A 19,171-nucleotide genomic window follows, 5' to 3' on the forward strand; every position below is an offset into this window, starting at 1 on the left:
GGTAGGTATTACAGAAGTTGCAGTTAATTTTCTTTTTATCATCTAGCATAGCACTGTCTTCACATAAGGAATGCATCCATCCCCTTGTTCTTAAGAAATAAAGTTCAGAGCCATGGATTTCGGAGGCTGGCAGGTAATCCTCCATGTATTCAGTTAAAAAAGATCAGTAACCTACCGCAGGATCCCTCCCTGGACTGAATGGCTTTGTATCGAGCCAGACTGCAGAATAACCTGGCTCTTTTCCAGAGCGGGGCACAACTGTGATCGAATGATCCTAAAGCTATTTAGAAACATCAAGAATGGGGTTGGGGGGGGGAGTAAATGAAAAAAAACTTCTGCATTGTATCAACATACAATACTATACACAGCACCAAATATCAAACCATTAAAGCATTGTCTTGTTACCAGTAGTGCACTGCTTCATATCCAGCATGAAATGAACACTGTTCACATACAGACGCTGCTTTGTGCTAAGGGGTAACCAACATATTACAATTAATCAAAACTGCCTGTACATCCAGTTCAAAAGATGGATATACGATTGAAATTAATCCGATACAGGATCGTATTCTCTTATTGCTGGTAATTTCCATATTGTCCCTATAAAAAAGAGAAATAAGAGCATTGGAGAAGAATATACCAGAGGTTTACAAACAGTGAGTTAGACAATTTCTTTTGGTCTATGAATTTTGAAAAACCCACTGAAGTATCACCAATATGCCTGCATCAAATGATCAGATAGCTTTCTCTGCAAAGCTAACAGCTCAATCTGCTTTTTGCTAGTAGAGATTTAGACAATTTACCTGCTCATAGCTGTAAGGTCTCTGTTGCTGAGCGGATGGGCCTGTCTGAGAAGCTCTGTAACTTCCATATTGCTGCCCCTGTCCCTGTTGGTAGCTCGAATACTGTGAGGAAGCTCCTTGTGCAGGACCTGAGAAGACACCAGAATCTATTACTACAGCTCCATTTGCTAGGGAGAGTTCTGATGGTTAACACCGTGTAAAGCATGATGGTAACAAAGTACACCCTGCAAGTGTGAACTCTAAGTAAATTTGCCCAGACCTCCCCTCTAGCTTCATGCTACAAAGGGTTAATACTAATAATGTTCTAGTTGAAGCAGTGTAAACTTCAGTTCAAGTTTCAAACTTTGCTCAGAAAATAAGATATACTTTTAAGTTACTTGCCTCTCTGAAATTTCTATTGGCACAGCTCAGCTATTACCTATCTGCAGCTACCTGGCCTTTACTTTAGTAACAATTGCACATTTAACTTCCTATTTATCCACCGTAAGCCCTGCTGACCAGGCAGAACCTAAGAAATCTCTTGCAAAAACATGGAAATCAGACACACAACTGCACAGGGATATGATTTCCTTTTATTTGGGACTGTATATTCTGTATATAGATGGCTATGTGCACTTTTTTTGCTGGATTTTTATGAAGAATAACCTTTAAAAAGAGGAGGCCAGATTTTAACATCATAAACTGAACTGGGGTTTAATTTAACAGAATATGTCTGGTTTTAGTAGTCTGAACTATCTACTAGTACCACAGTCAGGTGTCAATCAATTTAATGAGATTTTACATTTCTAAAATGGCTTTGCTGTTTACATCAACATCAATTTATTAAGTTGGATCAACATGACCAGTTCAAAGTACCATCCCATTAGGGAGATGCACCAGCAGACCCTTGCCTTGAAGCTGGTCTTTATTCCAATCTCTCCAGACCCTGTTTTCATACTAAATAACCTGAAATGTTCTAATTCTCCCAAAGACTGAGGATACATACAAGCTACCTCAAAGGCGAAGTGAACTTTCTATCTTGCATGAGAGAGAGATTCAGGATGCTAACATGACAGTATGGAATGCAGTGCTGTACTAATGTATGTTACTGCCCACAATCCCTTTTCATGCTATGCTCTTCAGCTAGTTTTGGTACATAGATGTCCAAGGTTAATCCAGGAAATCGTCTACAGCACATTTTAGCTTAGGAACGGAGGCATCAGGATGCAGAATTGCAAATGCTTGACTGGTCTGTGATGGTTTTCTTACCGTATCCTTGCTGTTGTCCTGGGTAACTCTGTTGATTTGGGTATTGCTGCTGGGAGTATGTTTGCTGTTGTGCAGCTCCCTGTTGGTATCCTGCCTGCTGCTGGCTGTACTGAGAATTTCCTAACCAGGGAAGAATTGAAACAATTTGGTTATAGATGAGGCAGGTACTTCACTGTACATGTGAATCATAAGGAAAACAACGACATAAAGAGCCTTGGTCTGGAACTCATAGACAAGTGCTCTGTTCAGAAACAGATGATTGCATTTTGCCAATCAGGATGTTTATGTCTTCAGTGATTTTTAGGGTTTTTTTGAACAGGAGAGAGCTGTTTATCTATACACATCACTAAACAAAAAAACAAGGAACCTGTTCCCCAAAGGAATTTTTAATCCCAGAAGTGTTTCTGAAGAAAAAGAGTCACAAAGATATCACTGACATGATGCTGTGGATCCTGTCTGATAGAGTCTCCATATAAAATAGCTAAACTCTGCTTCCTGGGCACTCCTTAAGTAACAGGTAAGTAGCACTTAGTGATGCAGAGATTTCAAGTCATATTTTACATTTTCATAAGCCTTTCACTAGTGTTTTAGGGGATTAGAGCTTTGTTTTACAAAGATTGCCAATGTATTTTCCTACCTCCTTCATAATAGTGCTGTGTAGAGTCGTCAAACGACCTGTCATAGCTCTGCTCAGTGTAGGATGACTGCTGATAGGCATAATCACCATGTCCTGCAAGGAATCGCAAAGATTCATCAGATATGTTGTTGATATAACTATAGATGTATTGTTGAATGGTGTATTATGAAGCTGCTTATGTACAAAGATGAGGCAAAAATGAAATACAGACCACTTAGAAGGTCAAATACACGGCAAGGGAAGTCACACCTATGGATAAATCCCTTGCATTTACTAATCCAAACTTGGCTTTGTGCTCTTTTTGAAGCAGTTTGGATTGCGGGATGCACTGATGTGAATGTTTGTGTACCAGGCTCCCATGCCCTGGGATTAGAATTTTCTAGCATTTCAACTGGAAATGAACCGTAATGGCTTTGCCATGTCCTTGGATGTGACGGTCATGCGGGTCTACAGCAGCATTCCAGTGACGACAGCTCGGAGGATTTACCATCGGGATAATATTGCTGATTCATGGGCTCTGACGAGCCCTGGCCGTGACTGTACTGTTCACTGTAATACTCCTCCTGCCCCATGTACTGCTGCGAGGAACCTGCAGGCAAAGACAGGAGAGAGCAAACTGAGCCTGTAGACTCCTAAGGGATGGCTTTTTCTTACATATATATATATATATATATATATTTTTTTTTTTTAGAAAATGGTGTTTACATCTGGATAAGTAAACAAACTGTGTACATTTGTACATTGAGAGAAGTTTCAAAGATGTTTTGCTCACTAGAAAAAGGAAATAAATTTCTATTCTCAGGAAAAACTGGTTGAAACTGAAATGACGCAAGTCAGTAACATGTCCTAAAACCACTCACTTCTGTGGCAATACTGAAACTAATGGCTACATTTCATCTACTGATCCGAGTTGTTAGAAAGCTCAGGAACATATTTCCTGCTCTAAAACACAGTCAAAATTCAATATATTTTATTTAATATATTAATCTGTTTCTTAGCAAAATCCAGTTTGTGTTAAAATCAGTCTAGCAGCTTTATTACCTCTTAAGAACTTTTTCCAGAGAGGTCTTAGAGCATGGTAGCTATCCTCTGGTGTTTTCTTTTCCTTGGCCTAATTTTTCACACTAATTGCTGGAAAAATATATCTTCTCTGCAGAAATGTGTTCCTTGGTAACTGTACCATGTTATGGCGGATCCAATACCATTTGAAAGAACTGAAAAGATTCCCAGAGGCTTGAGTGAGCTGTATATCAAATTGTTCATCTTTTCTTTAGAGATATCTGATTGTTCTTAGATAGACTTGTTTTTCTAAACACCTGAAATAATTAAATAAATAAATCTGATTGTCGTGGTCCTTCCACCATCCAAGATTTCCTCTGTTCCCGGATGGGATTCCCTGTTCATTAGGGTGACTTGGAAATTCTGTCGGCTTACTTACCCCCACAGGACAGACCGAATATCATCAATGCAATGATAACTCTATCAGTAAGTAGCCCAAGCCGTTACCTTGCTGTGAAGCTCTGTAGGGGCCCATGGGCCGCTGGCCCATCATGCTGTTGCCCTGGTTGCTCTGGCTCATCATGGCGATGGAGGACTGGCCCTGGTAGTGCTGGCTCCCCCCCTGCGCCGAGTTGTAATGTGACGTTGCTGCTTGCTGGTGCATCATGGACACTATGATGTACAGGGAAAAGGCTGGTTTCTAAAAGGCTGTGACAGTTCTCACCCCAGTTTCTTTGGAAGCAAGTTAGAACCTTCGACTAACATGTATCCTGATAATTCTGTGAGTTTTCCACAGGGGGGATATTTTCCTACTACACGTATTTAACTCTGCTGCACTGTAATCCAGAAAGGATGTTACTACACAGTCAGTTCTTTCCATTTGCATCAGTCAGACATGTAAAAATACATCTAGCCTTGATTATTCTCAGTTTATTTAAAAGAACGTAATCATTATTACAGTAGAATTAAAGAAATAAGAACTGATGCTTGTTCCTCCCCACCTCCTGACTAATTCATTGCTGCATTTCTTTTCTAATCAACTCTTCTACTTCCATCTGATTATATACCAGATGATTACACAGTTTAAATAAATTCACATTCTAAGATTTATTCGATCCCTAAATTTCATATTGTCAGAAAGAACTCTTACGCATTGGACATCTCATTCAATACTCAGCAGCAAACATTTTTATAAATTAAGAGATTCTGAGTTGTCTCCTAGTCTCTCTATGCCCTGCAAGCAGTGCGAAGTAGCAATAACATAACAAAAATGGGGTAGTAATGTACAAACAGTAAATGGGTAGTACTCTTTGGCAGGTTCTTTCAGCTTGGATAAAGGTGCTTCTCAGATCCCGCCCATAGTTGTGGGATTTGCTGCCCAGGGCTATCAGAGCTGCTGCATTTTCAGTTAAGAGTCTTTTCCCCAGCTCACTGCAAACCACAGCAATTCGGTGTAAGTTAAAGCCAGTCTGAAACTGTTCTGACTTGTACCGCTGCCCGACACCTTGAAATTCAGAGATGTCTTAAAGCTGCGTTTTCCTCTCGGATGTTTGTCGCTGTCTACAGCAAATATTTACAGAACAAATTAATGTGTGGTGAGCTTCCGAGGTCACTGAAAAGTCAAGTCGGCCCAGAAGGAGGAAGAGGGAGTTTACCTGGGTTAGACTGCATGTTGATGTTTGTTCGAGAGACATAATTGCCTATTGACCCCTGGCCTTGCATTGGCACGTTCTGAGACGCAGGCACCGCATGGCTGTAACCGGGCCCAGTCCCGTGGCTGCTGACACTCATGCTCAGGGAGGTTGTGGGCATTGTGCTCTGGCCTGACTGCTGCATAGACACGTGATTAGGACCTGGAAAAATTAAAGAGAGCAACAAGAAAATCTGGCCTATTATTTGCAACGTGCAGTGAGCATTAAAGCCCTGGCTGCTTCTGTTCCGCGGGTGACTCGAGTCTCCAGGACTGCCAGTCTGGTTCTTTCCACCAGCACTGAATTACACTAAAAAACTCGGGTGGGGCGGGGGGCACAAATAAATAAAACCAGCAACAGTGACACTGAAAATGTAGATTCTTAGCAACACAAAACAATGTTCTGACTGACTTGTTATAAGACTTATACTAGGTAATAAATCTTTCCAAAAGAAGGCCCAGATAAATTTAATAAGTTCACTTTACAAGCTGTAACTGTTTCAAGTAGGTACCTCATCCATTAGTTTAAAAGGTACTATCAGCTTGACCACAAATAGATATTTAAAAATGTCAGAAGTAATTTCATGACTCGAGTCCCCCTGCCAGAGTCTGTGATTTTACAATCAGATATTTCTATTTGAGGAAACTGTTTTATCTTTCTGTCACTCTGGGAAAGACCCACAGAAGCAAGACCTGACTAAATAACTATGAACTACAAAATAAATAAACAGATTGTTCATACTATAAAATACAGAGAGTTTAAAAAAATTGTCTTTCGATTAGTTTCTTTTTAGTTGCACAAACAAAAGAAACAAATAGACTGTCTTATTCATATGAATGCCTGTGCAAACTCTTTGGCTACATAGAACAATCCCTGCAAGCTTCTGTAGAGGACAAAGACTGAGGCAACACCAGATTATGTTTAAGAAGACGTATTCTGGAAGGTGTTTGCAATCTAAAGGTTTGGTTGGGCGGTTAGTCATGCAAGCAATTCCACTTCGCCCTGGCCAACCCCACTACCTTCAAGAGAAAAATAACACAATATATAATTTTTCTTACTAAAAACTTGGATGCATCTTTACTTGATGATTTTTATTACACATTTCTAAAAAAAATGGTTTTTATTTCCCCTATAGAAACGCTAAGCAGCCCGGAGCCCTCGCAGAAGCCAACATCATTACTGACTGTAGCCATTTTGTGATGATTTCCGCATGTGCCTGAAATCCCCATATGCCTGAAAGGTGAGTTAGGAAAGGTCTTTTACAGCTCGGTAAGTATATTCTGCATTAATGATTTTGTTGCCGAGCAACAGCGAAGCAGCACAAAGGGGCCGGCAGCTCACCATTGCTGATCTGGCTCTGCATGAGGGAGGACGGAGGAAGGCCCGTCCCGATGGCATCGCTGAGGTTGCTCTGGGAATGGAGAGACTGGTTGGATGCGCTTTGAGTCATTCCTCCCGGGCCCAAGTTCATGTTTTGTGTCGGTGGCTGCAAACAAACAAGGAGGAGAAGCGAATTTTTGGTTAGGTTTTAATTAGAAAAATAATAACCCCCAAATTAGTCTGACTATGAGTAAAAACTGCCTCAACTAAGTATGTGCTTTCTGCATGTTTTGGGCTTGCTTGCACAAACCTTTAATTCGACTGTGTGTGAATGACATTCAGCACGATACAGAAAAGCTGGCAGGCAGCACCATGAAGATCTGTGCCCATTCTTTCTTACTCATATGAATTTCATTTTGTGTGGGTTAGAACATAACTGCTGGGGGAGGTTGCATTAGCAAAGACAATACAGAAAGTGTGTTGACAAATTGACCTTTGTCAGGCATAAAGCTACGCTGTGTTTTGTGTTATGTGTGATACCTCCGAAATCCACCCATTCAGCAAGAATAACACAAACCAATGCCAAAACGCTGCATTAGATTTTTGATATACAACAGTGGAATGTTTTTCCTGAGTAAAGAATACAGTAAGAATAGGTGAAGAATAATGAATCTGGAACAAATGGAGCCTGTTCAGATCTGTGCCCCTGCACCACTTGCAGTATATAGACCTTGAGGTACAGACACACGGATTAACACAAATATCTCAAAAGATACGTTTTAAACACAGTAAAAGTAGCTTTTGATTTGTTTAGTGGTCTACTGGACCACTTCAAGACTTCAGCTGGAAAAATACTAAAAAATGTTTTATTGACAGTGATCAGGAACAGAATTAAACAACATTTCCCTCCGGCATAGTAAAAATACCTGATGGTAGCACTGGTACTTACAGCAGGAAGCAAGGACTGCATATTCTGGTTAGAATCTGCTATTGTTGCCAGATAAACCAGGTTTCTGTGCAAGATTTGTTGGTATCTACAGAATAAGGAGTAAAGCTTATTTAGAAAGGGTTAACAAGACAGAAAATTCCAAACCTTTATATCTTTTTTTTGCTATTTAGAAATGATTAGTTAAATTAAATTGGCCCACTTTTCATCTGTCATAATAAATAGTAATGACCTATATCTGTGCTGTCGTACTTTTCATCAAGGATTAGTGCGTTCAACACCCCTTTTACCAATGGGTAAACCTGGGGGAAGGGAGAGGTAAAATACACTGTCCTCCGAAAGCACTTGGAGTCATCTATGAAGCTGGGACCTCTGTTTTTGGGTATTGACACCCGCTCAGCTGCTCTAACAATTACCCACTTTTTCTTTCTCTGTTTAACAAGGATCCTGGTAGTAATGAAATTCCAGAACCCCCAAAACCAAAACCTGTTTGCCCTGCCAGCAAGCTGAGAGCAACAAGGTTTTTTACAAGCGTGCTCCACCTGGAGTGTTGACCCAAGCAAACCCCATCAGAACCAACAGCTCTCAGTGAACTGGGAAAGCTCCTCGTGAAGAACAGGAGGTGAAAAACTAACAAAAGAAAACCAACCGCTGTGCCACCGAGCAAAGTGAAGAGTCACACTTTGGGAAACGGGGAAAAAATAAGGGGAAAATAATAATTTCTTCTTTAGCCTGAGTTTTCTTCTGATATGGGGGAAAAAGATTGCGAAGTGGGAAAAGTAGCATAAAAATTAAGCCAGAATGGTGACATGACTTCTTTAGCAAAGTTATCATTTTTAGACAATTTTTGTGAAAGTACAACTTTCTGGGCTTGATCCCATAACTTTACCTTTCACGGGGCAGACCAGCTATTCTTCTTGAATGAGATTTAACTCCTAAAGTTTATAGAAGTATTTTACTTTCAAGATTAGGAGTAGTAAGCAGTGACACAAACTGGTATGTCCACATGCACACCATTTTAGCCATAGATAACCACAGGGCTGATCCTTAACATTTAACTACCTCCTGATGAAAATGTGTTATTTATTTTGTACCCGATTCCGCTTGTATTTAATGAATCTGCATAGAGCAAGTGGTCCAAGAACCATAACTGTTTATAATTATTTTAATAAATTATCTGTTAAAATATTGCAAATATTAAATACTTCAGAAAAAAAAAACAAACCTCTATTCCAAGAACCATATACATTTCTCAATACAAGTGAATCTAAAACAATAGTCCAAGTGTTTTCTTAGCGATGAGTGAACAGAACTGTTCATAATACTGTTCTTAAGTACACCAAAAATTTCTGACATCCCAAACCTCATAATACTCACTGAGTACATTCTGCAGTTTTCCCCTTGCTCTGATAATCCATAATACATTGTATTAGGTGGTGATTTTCATCTAGCATCTGCATAAAAGAAATATGATCAAAACATGTTACTATGAGAATCCTATCAAAGTCCTGTGTTCTTGTGATACTCCACACTCGCCCTCGCACTGTCTTATGCAGTTTTGTTGCCTTGGGATATTACAAAGTATCTGCATGTGACTTTATTGGGCCACAAGATTGTGCTTTTCAAATCATCATTTATGAACAGTTATCTTTAAAGGAGTTAGTTGAGATATTCAATTCAGGAGAATTACTGGGCTTACCTTTTTTGCACCTTAAATGGCAATAGACTTTTGTGCTGAAGAAGGAACACACTTTCACTAAGAAATACCTCTGCCTCATTCTAAAATATCGTCCAGCCCTTTCCAAAACTTCAGACTTTACAAACATACCTACTTTCAAATAGGAAATATACTTTCAAGCAATTTAAACCTACTGGTTTTCCTGCATAGGACTCGTGTGTGCAGACTTGATGTACTGAACTTGATGAAGTAGAAAATTTGCATTACTGGATCTACTGGAAGCACATTTAAGAGAATTACGTCCCAATATGTTCTTTGGGGTAGTTCAGTTCTAATACAGGAAGGGCTTAAAATGAAAACAGAGTCATTATATGTCAATTAATTTATGTGTCTCAGTGGCTGCTTGCTTAGCTTCATTCAGTACATTTTAGTGACTGACTTGTGCCAAGAAAATCAGGGCTGATGGACAACTGAGCCACTGACCTTTATTTAATTAACTGATACTGCAACGAAAAGCTTAAAATATGCTTTGATTTGTTTTAAAATTTCAAATACAATAGTTTGTCTCTTTCCCTCAGCTTTCTTGTGAATGCAGGTGAATGAGTGGAAAAATAACAACAATATTTACAAATTTAGATTTGCATCAAGCAAAAACTCACTATATAATACAGCTTGTAGGTACCACTACTATTAAGAGCTTAAAAGACTGGGCCTTTGAACCATTGTGTCATTATGATAGAAGAACTCTTGAGGGAAAAAAATAACATTTTTTAATAAGTTAAATGTGAATTAATCTGTGTAGGTCTGTGTTCTGCTCAGAACAAACTCGACCCATTCGAATGCAAAGGGCTCGGTGACCACGGAAGTCACTCCCTCAGGGAGCTCAGCTCATCCGGCTTCTTGCTCATCATTTCCAAGTTGGTCTTAACTTTTCTGCACGCCCACCTGGGCTCTCATGGCAACCTGGGCGCCGCGGGTCATTTCAAGGGAAAATACTCCTGCCTGCGGTACAGTGCAGCTCTTTATTTTGTGCTCTGTCCTCATCGTACAGAATTTTCACTTGTATCAGTGGAAATTCTGTATATAGTATTAGCAAAGAATATAAACCCATCCTTTTCAGTTTCCACAGCAGGTATCACTGACAGTATTTTCACTTTCAGTTAAGATGTGTATTCAACAGCAAGAGGCCAAGCAATATGACAGATACCTTCATCGGAAAAGTGCTATGCTTCTAGATTTAGCTGGAAAACATTTTGCTTACTGAAAAAGGCGTCAGGAACAAGTCTTTTCCTAACTTACTAGGAAAAAAGAACCAATTTCTGATCTCCACTGCACAGAAAAACTGAAGTTTACTGCCCCGCCAATGCTATTGGATGAACAATTTTAAAGCACCGCAAAGCTCTAACTTCCTACGGGAAAACCATTTCAGGAACAGTTGGTACTGGGATAATAACAGCTTTGAAAGACTATCAAAATTGAATTAATAAATAAAAATAAGCTGCTTATATACTATGAAAGGAAATAAGAGTAATCTTGTTTTTCTGTCACAGTGGTATATGTTGGAGAAAGCTCACGGTAATGAGGATTTTTGAGTTCCCAGCACCTGCTCCTTCACTCATGGCCCCGTTTCTGTCCCTGACGATGAAACATCCCATTAACGGTACCCGCGGGTCTCCTCCTCAGCACCACCACTCATCCAACAGAAAATCTCAGCCAACAGTCCAGCACTGACAAACAGTCCTCAGGTGACACACCAGCAAATGTAGATGGGATGGGAAATGTTTTTACACATTGTTTGTAAAGAAATAACATTTTGAAGCTTCCACAAAGTTTACGAATATGCAAAAAGGGGTTGAAAATCAAACCAAAGATACTTTGGCTGCCCTTTGCCTGTGGATACTCTCATGGTTTTAAGTACAAACTATCTGAACTGTGGAATTCTGTCCTAACCCCAACCAATCTGAAGGTTAAAGAAAACCTTATCCACTGAGTCTGAAATATTTTAATATTTAAAATTACTGGGTTCACAATACCACACATGCTGCAAGAGCTAAATAAAATGGGATTAGTTTCCCCGTAAGTCTCCTGAGATCCAAGTGACCTCTTCGGTCTCCCTTGTGGCACTTTGTTCTGCCTTAACCTCTGTTCCGTCACAGTCTTCCACTGAGGGTTTTTTTTCCCTATAAGTCACAAATTGGCACCAGATGATGGTTTGGCTGGAAAACCCACTGATGACCAGGTCATTGCTGTACTACCGGTGACATTGCTCCACTGGTCACCATTTCTGAGTGGACCACACACCTCAGTGCCACCGCACCATGACGCACCTCTGCAGCGCGGAGCACGCGAGAAATACGGTACAAGTACAAATGAGAATTAGCGGGAAAAGGAAAAACGTGCATGTTCTTTATTGACATTTCCAGCCCCTTCCTTCCAGACCGTTTCCTTCTGCAGGAGGAAGGGGTGTCAGGATGTGTGCACAGTCCTGCTGCCAGCCCTGTGAAATAGGAAACAACAACTTCCCAACTAGGACCCCTCTGCTCTGGCGTCCTCAGGAGACCCCTCTGAGAGCTCCTCTCCAGAGAAAACCTTATAAAACCTTTGTTGGTCATCAAGCATCAAGAAACATACCACAAATCATAATAATAGTATATGAAAAATACCAGTGATCGGTGCTCCCTCTGTCTTCTGCGAGATTAAAATTCTGCATCCAAATACAAAAGAAAAGCTTTGCAAATGCAGTATTTTATTTTAATTCGTTTTCAAGGTTAGATTTTTCAGGGGCCAGAAGCTAACATACCATCATAAATTAATAATATATTTGCAAATTTTATTGCAATTTCCCAAGGTATTATTGGCAGCCTTTTTCCCCTTGGCGAGCAGCAGAACGTGCCATCCCAATTTTATTCCCTAAGTCCTTCTCCGGCTCTCCCTTTGCAGTGCTCTGAACACCTTTGCTTTGTTCCACCTCCTCCTCCTCCTCCTCCTTCCCCCACCTCTCTCTCCAGCTGTCCATCTCTGCAGCCCTCGCAAATTCACGAGTTCTCCTCATCGCCCTAGAAATAAACCTCCTGCCTCAACCACAGGAGCGTGGACGGAATAAATGTCTAAAATTGTCTGTAGAAAAGCATGCTTTTTTACCTTCTGGATAGTTTGCTGGGTGACCTCCCCTTTGCCTCTTGGGCGAGCAGAAGCAAAGGCAACCGACATGGTGGGGGCTTTTTTTATGTGTCTATAATATATTGGTTCCAGGCTCTAATAATATTGTTATTATCTGGCTGCTATTGCCGTGCAGAGATTCTCCGCAGTGCATGGGGAGGGGAGCCGGCGCAGATGGTACGATCTGCGCCCAGCAATGAGACATGGGCACCGCACCGCCGGCCGGCACGCACCGCCCTCGCCCCGCCGCCCAAACCGCCGGCTCGGGGCGGGAAGGCGGCGGCGGGGATTCGGGAAAGGGGGCGGGAAGCGGCCGCCGCCGCCGCCCCCGCCGCCGCCTCCTCCCCGCCGGCCGCACATGGTGCGTCCCTGCAGCCGGGGCTTCCTGTCGCAGCCGAGCGCCGGCTCCCTGCCGGCGCTGCGCCAACTGCGTAAGGCGGCCGGCGCGTACGCCAAGCGCTCCAGCGCGGGGAAAGCGGGGAGCCGCCGGCCAGCCTACGCTAGATGCGTAACGCGGCGCTCCGTACGCCAAGAGCGCAGGCGGGGCCCCGCCCCTCCGCGGGGTGCAGCGTACGCAGTTGGCGCAGGGGGCGCCGTCGGCGCGGCGGCGGGATGGCGGGCGGCTCCGGAAGCGGGGGGCGGGGGATGAGTGTGCTGTTTTGAGGGAGGCGACTGGTTCCGGCCCGCGGGGACGCACGGGCGGCAGCCATGAGCTACGACCGGGCCATCACCGTCTTCTCCCCGGACGGGCACCTCTTCCAGGTGGAGTACGCGCAGGAGGCGGTGAAGAAAGGCTCCACGGCGGTGAGTGAGGCCGGGGCGGCGGTGGCCGCTGAGGGGAGGCCCGGGCTGGGGCCTGGCCCGGGGGTTCTGTCACCGTCACGGGCTGAGAGCGGCCGCCGGAGCTGCCCCGAGGCCGGGCGGGTGCTGGGCCTGGAACCGCCCGAACAATCACCGTTTTCCTCAGAGGGGATGGCTGTAAACCTCCCGCTCTGTTTCAGGCCATTCCTGTGGCTTTTTGGGGGGAACGTTGGGAATTTTTGCGCATTGAGCGTGAGGCCCGGGACGAGTGCGGTCCCGGGCTGTCAGGCCCGGCCCCGGAGCTGCCGTTCGACCCCCGGCAAAACCGAACCGGGACCTTCTGGTTCATTCCCTGCATGTGCTGGGAACGGCAGCGGTTTCTGATTTTCTTCTCCTGCAAGATGCAGATTCCCGGTGTGCTGGGCAACGTGTCAGGGGAGGCATGTGGGAGCAACTTTCTGGCTCTTAGTTTCCAGATGTCCTAAGCTTTTGCTCAATTAAGTTGTTTTTTGTTGTTGCCGTTGTGGTGGTTTTTTGATTGTTTTTAATTTTTTAAGATATTTTTAAATGTCAACTGAGAGGGAAAAGATGTATTAATATTCACTCTCAAATAACAAAATTCCTGGAAGAAAATGTACTGCCTTTGGGATGGGAATAAATGTAACAACAGTTACTTTAGAATATCCTTTTTTTTTTTTTTTCCCAGAAATTAAAAATATATTAGATGTTAGCTCAATTTTTACAATAATATGCTTCTGTCTTGTCCCTTGTTGATTGATAGGTTGTGTTTAATGTTTTTGGAAACATCTGTAACAGCAGGGCCACCCTGTAAGACAAAATTACTCCCATCACCCTGTGAGTCGCAGTGGGAATGAGTGTAAAAGCTCAACTCTTTTTTTCTCCCTGGTGTTGGAAAAGCTGTATTCAAAGTCTGAATTGGGACATCAAGGTGCGGACAGGCTGCTTGTAGGTTTTACTTGGTCTAATCTTCGGTGTTTTGGGTTCTGACTTGAGCTGTAGCACTGGACTAGTTGTAGTTTTGTTGCTCATCCTGCTTCTGTGGCTGCGGAAAGACCAATCTGGAGTGGGCAGAGTTGGGGAAAACACTGCTGATCAGAGGAGCAGGAACATCTCCCTGGGGAGCCACATGGATATTAATTGGTATAAGCTGATTATGAAACTGCACCCTGGAATCTAATGCAATTTTTGTTCCATCGGTTCTTTACCCAGGTTGTGGCAATAGGAACTAAAATATTGACTCAAAGTGGAAATAATGTTTATAATGTGAGGGTCTTGTGTTTATTGGTTTTTCCTGCTCATTTCAGTAAAGTCTGCGAAGACTTAAGTATTTCGAGCCTAGCTTAACTTTTTTCTTCTTCTTTTAATATGTTGAAGGTTGGAGTAAGAGGGAAGGATATTGTTGTTCTTGGTGTGGAAAAGAAGTCTGTGGCAAAACTTCAGGATGAAAGAACTGTACGGAAGATCTGTGCTCTGGATGACAACGTCTGCATGGCCTTTGCAGGTATATGGTCCCTTCAGGGCTTTATCAGTTACTGCAGCACCTTTGGGTACATTAATGGATTCTGAGAACATACAACACATAGGATAAATGGCTGAGGACTGTGGGAAAGAGTATATTTCCACGGTTGCTTATTCTTTTTAAAATAAGAGTAGCCCACTGTAAGGGTAAATATATAGAGCGAGACAGTGATCTAATGACAGGAAATATGTGTTAAAGCTGCTAAGGTCCTCTAGGTTTACTGTGAGGATGAAGACTGAGAACTGATGTGTTGTTGGTACAGATCCAGGTATATCCCATTTAAATATATATATTTAAATGTATATGTATGCATTTGGTTTAGATATGTATTAAAAATTAGATAGTTAAAGTTTTATATATTGTATTTACAATACCTATTATTAACTCATACCACCAGAGCTGTAAGAGACATTTGTCAGTTCTGGGTATCTTTTCCCACATGCATCAAGCCAAAAAAGCTAAATTTTGCAGTCTTGCATAAAACAAAGAAAAATTGCCTCTGTTCTACTTCAGAAGGCTCCTCCTGAATGAACAGCTCTGGATTTGAAGCATAAATATTCCAGTTCCACATTCTTCCTGTTCCAAATGCCTTAATTTCCATTGTTCAAAGCTTAAACATGAGGCATGACAGTTAAAAAAGACAACATAAATGGGGATAAAATCTATTTCAGAGCTTTCTCTTCAAGTAGTTCAGAATCTTTGTGCCAGTGTCACTAATGCTTTAAGGGCAGATCTGATTTAACCTGCACATGCCCTGGGGTTTGTAGCATCAGGAGTGACAGGCTCAGCTCCTTCTGCCGCCTGGTTTCCTCAGCTGAGGGTTGTGATACACATGGGAGTTCACAAGCTTGGAGACAAGTTGTCTAGTAGAAATAAGGGTGTAAATTGAAAATGGCACCATTAGCTAAAAATTAAAATAAGAAATAAATTTATTCTTAATTTTTTTTCAAAGTGTCATACTAATTTTTGTCAACTAACATCATGCTGCTGTAGCCTCATCGATTGGACAAGATCTGCTGTGCAGATAAAGCTGGTTTATAATTGGGGCGACTGCATAGGAAATAAACCCAATGTGCGTGGGAATTGAGATTGATAATTTGCTGCCAGATGTAGTGCTGTCTGTCTGTCAGTAATATTTCCATTACCTGGTTCAGAATTACGTTATCTAACTTAAACATGAAAGCTGTAAACTAAATCCTCTGCTTATTTTAGTACATTGGGTTCTTTCTGTTGCCTCCCAAATGCCATTCTCGCCCAGCAAACCTGAGGAAGCGCGGTCTCTCGTTTGCTTTTTTCATCGCTGTTGTCACTGATCTCGCGAGCCTTTTGGGGCAAGAACAGGTGTTTTATTTGCGTGTATGGTATGAAGCGTGAATCTGAGAACACCCTGTCGTTTCAGGGCTGACGGCTGATGCCAGAATAGTTATAAACAGAGCCCGTGTGGAGTGTCAGAGCCACAGGCTGACCGTGGAGGATCCTGTCACCGTGGAGTACATCACACGCTACATCGCGAGTCTGAAACAGGTACGTTGGACCACACAGAGGTGCTTAAAAATACATCCTGACCAACAGTGCTTCAGATTAAATATGGAAAATGTCTGTCCGGGCCGTGTTCTACTCGGCTGATGGGTAAAAATCAGCACAACAAAACGTTGCGGGTGTTTATTGGAAATAGGGATGGAGCAATAGAAAAGGAGTGTTGGTTACTGCTTGGGCTTTTTCCCAAGATGAAGAAATTAATTAGTGCTGGTGAGGACTGCGTAACTCCGCTGGTGATATCATCAGGAACACGCTGCTAATCTCCCGCTCTCGCTCACTCTCATAACAACGGTGCCGGGTTGTTGTCAAAACCTCACAGCTCCTGTTTGTTTTTCTTCCCGCAGCCATTGCAGGGAAGGGTAAGAGAGGAGCAAATCCCTGCAGGACTTAAATGTTTTTTACATTTGATATTCATGAACTTAAAATGAATTAGCAGTGTAAAAATATGTCCAACTGCATTCTGTGATAAAATTATTCATTTGCCAGGGTATTAAACTGATTTTCAGCAACTAGTGGGGATTAGAAAAAGCCTAATTTACTTATGCACAGCCATGTATTAGTGTAGTGATGATCATAATAGTGTAATTCCTGTAACCATCTGCCAGAGCAGAGCGCCACTTTCTGAAGTTTCACTTTGTCCCTTTACTGTGGTCTCACATTTGTGTCTTTCTTTCTGGCACATTCCTGGTTTCTCTTAAACTGTTACAAACCGTGCATCTCACCCAGATGAAACAAATCTCTCTCCTCTCTGCTCAGAGGTACACGCAGAGCAATGGCCGCAGACCTTTTGGTATCTCTGCTCTTATCGTGGGATTTGACTTCGATGGGACCCCCCGGCTGTACCAGACCGACCCCTCTGGCACGTACCACGCTTGGAAGGTGAGTTGATTCTGTCTTTTGTGGAGAAGTAATGAAATATTTGTGAGGGGCTGGTGTAGAAAGGAGATCTAACTGACCAGATGGTGCTGGCTCGCAGCTGCAAAAATCCTTCATGATCAAATTTACTGAGCAGCAGTCTGCGGTCCAGCTTTCCTTGGGAAATCTTGCCCTGTTTTCCAAAACCCCACCTGTGCTGGGCAGCTGTCTTGTGTGACATGTGGGCAGTAATACGTTCAGTCTTCTGAAAAATACATGATGATCACTAAACAGTTTTAGATTTTATAATTGCACAACTTGTATTTCTTGCTTATTCTGTAAATTAAGTCTTTTTTAAACTTCCACTCATCATCTTTTTTCCCCTTGATGTTTCCAGGCTAATGCCATTGGCAGGGGAGCCAAATCTGTGCGAGAGTTTCTGGAGAAGAACTACACTGATGAAGCCATTGAAACAGACGATCTCACTATCAAGCTTGTCATCAAGGCTCTTCTGGAGGTGAGTCTGTTTCAAATCCCTCCTGGGGCTTTTCACTGTGTCTGGATTAGTTGCTGAAATGTGAGTGTGTGCGCTTTCCTGTGACACGCACGAGGATTTTCTATAAAAGGATCTGCGAAAACTGTTTGTTGTGAGCCATACGTGTGGGATTAAATTACAGGGTCAGAACAGCGGGTGTATTCTACACCCTGTATTTCAGGCAACAGTTTCTGTCTGGGGAGGAAAACAGACTTCAGCTCTGGGTGTTAAATGCACCAAAGGTGTGCTGAACCGTGTGCGGGATGTTTTGCTCCTTTATTGAAGACCTAGGAAACAGCACAAACAAGGGGTTGTTCCCCAGCGCTGAGCTCAGTGCTGCCTGCAGCAGAACCCTGATTTTTTGAGTCCCACAGCTACTGCAGTGACAGCTTAGAGCTCACATGCAAAATGCTCCTGATTAGTGTCCATTCTCCTAAGAAGACCTAAAAGGGGGCTGGTGGTTAGAATTAATTGATGGACACACTCCTAATATTAAATCTGACTCTTGTTAAGGTGGTGCAGTCTGGTGGGAAGAACATCGAGCTGGCGGTTATGAGGCGAGAGCAGCCGCTGAAGGTAAAGTCTTAGTTTTGTCTTTTCTCTTTGCAGCCGGTTTCTCTGATACTGTTGTTGTTGATTTTTATGAACTTCCAGCCCTTAATCTCACGTTCTGCCCTGGCAAATACTTTTGTTTATTAGTAGCGGCCAAAGAATGTTGTTGTGTCTGCATAAATACCAGTGAACTCTCCCTGTCAGAACTGGAGGTGCTTAAATAAAAGCCTCTGGGTTGCATTAGTATCCTGAGGGTCGCCTCTGTTTCTGTTGTAGATCCTAAACCCTGAAGAAATTGAGAAATATGTTGCTGAAATTGAAAAAGAAAAGGAAGAAAATGAAAAGAAAAAGCAGAAGAAAACATCATGATGAATGAAATTCAACTGCTTAGCTGCTTCTTTTTAATTCAAGTGATGGGTTGTTCTGTATAGACACGTAGGCATTCCACTCATACTGTGCCCTCCTGAGACCTACAATAAACCTACTGATTTTTTTATTTTAAAAAGGTCTGTCTGTTCCTTGCATGCTGCAGTTCACTGGGATTATTTGGTTGGATACAAACCAGCAGTTGTGACTTATTAAAGGACAAAGACTTTGCATTTTTTTCCCCCTGGACACTTCAGTTTGTTTAATGATTCTTGTCAGTTTCCCCCCCTTTTTTTGTTTAAGTTTGTGCTGTAGAGCCTTGTGTTGGCTTTTTGCATTTCAGAGCCACCTCAGTCCCCTCCTGAGCTCTTACCCACCAGGCTGAGCACCCACCTGCAGTAGTCACAGTTGTCCCTTTATTACAAGTTCCCTATTTCTGTCCCCCAAGGGGGTGGAACTGGAACAGCCCCAGAACCCCCCCACACCACAAGGAAGCTGTTTA

The 19,171-nt window shown here is 42.5% G+C and overlaps 2 protein-coding genes across 2 annotated transcripts; one reads left to right on the forward strand and one right to left on the reverse strand.

Annotated features, from left to right (window-relative positions):
* Positions 1-343: 343 nt before the first annotated feature.
* SS18L1 (SS18L1 subunit of BAF chromatin remodeling complex) lies at positions 344-12,532 on the reverse strand (the record flags this gene model as incomplete). The annotated part of the gene is made up of 11 exons (XM_082065502.1): positions 344-600; positions 804-931; positions 2,052-2,171; positions 2,689-2,781; positions 3,176-3,277; positions 4,195-4,359; positions 5,343-5,540; positions 6,720-6,864; positions 7,648-7,732; positions 9,022-9,098; positions 12,464-12,532. 11 exons carry the CDS (start codon positions 12,530-12,532, stop codon positions 574-576), a joined length of 1,209 nt encoding a protein of 402 aa, XP_081921628.1. The 3' UTR covers positions 344-573.
* Positions 12,533-13,123: 591 nt separating this feature from the next.
* PSMA7 (proteasome 20S subunit alpha 7) lies at positions 13,124-18,808 on the forward strand. Its single transcript, XM_082065690.1, has 7 exons — positions 13,124-13,285; positions 14,678-14,804; positions 16,222-16,346; positions 17,118-17,240; positions 17,614-17,733; positions 18,265-18,327; positions 18,580-18,808. The coding sequence occupies exons 1-7, from the start codon at positions 13,190-13,192 to the stop codon at positions 18,670-18,672; spliced, it is 747 nt and encodes a 248-aa protein (XP_081921816.1). The 5' UTR covers positions 13,124-13,189; the 3' UTR covers positions 18,673-18,808.
* Positions 18,809-19,171: the final 363 nt, after the last annotated feature.

This window comes from Streptopelia decaocto (genome assembly GCF_964273445.1).
Source record: "Streptopelia decaocto genome assembly, chromosome: 14".
NCBI classification, from domain to species: domain Eukaryota; kingdom Metazoa; phylum Chordata; class Aves; order Columbiformes; family Columbidae; genus Streptopelia; species Streptopelia decaocto.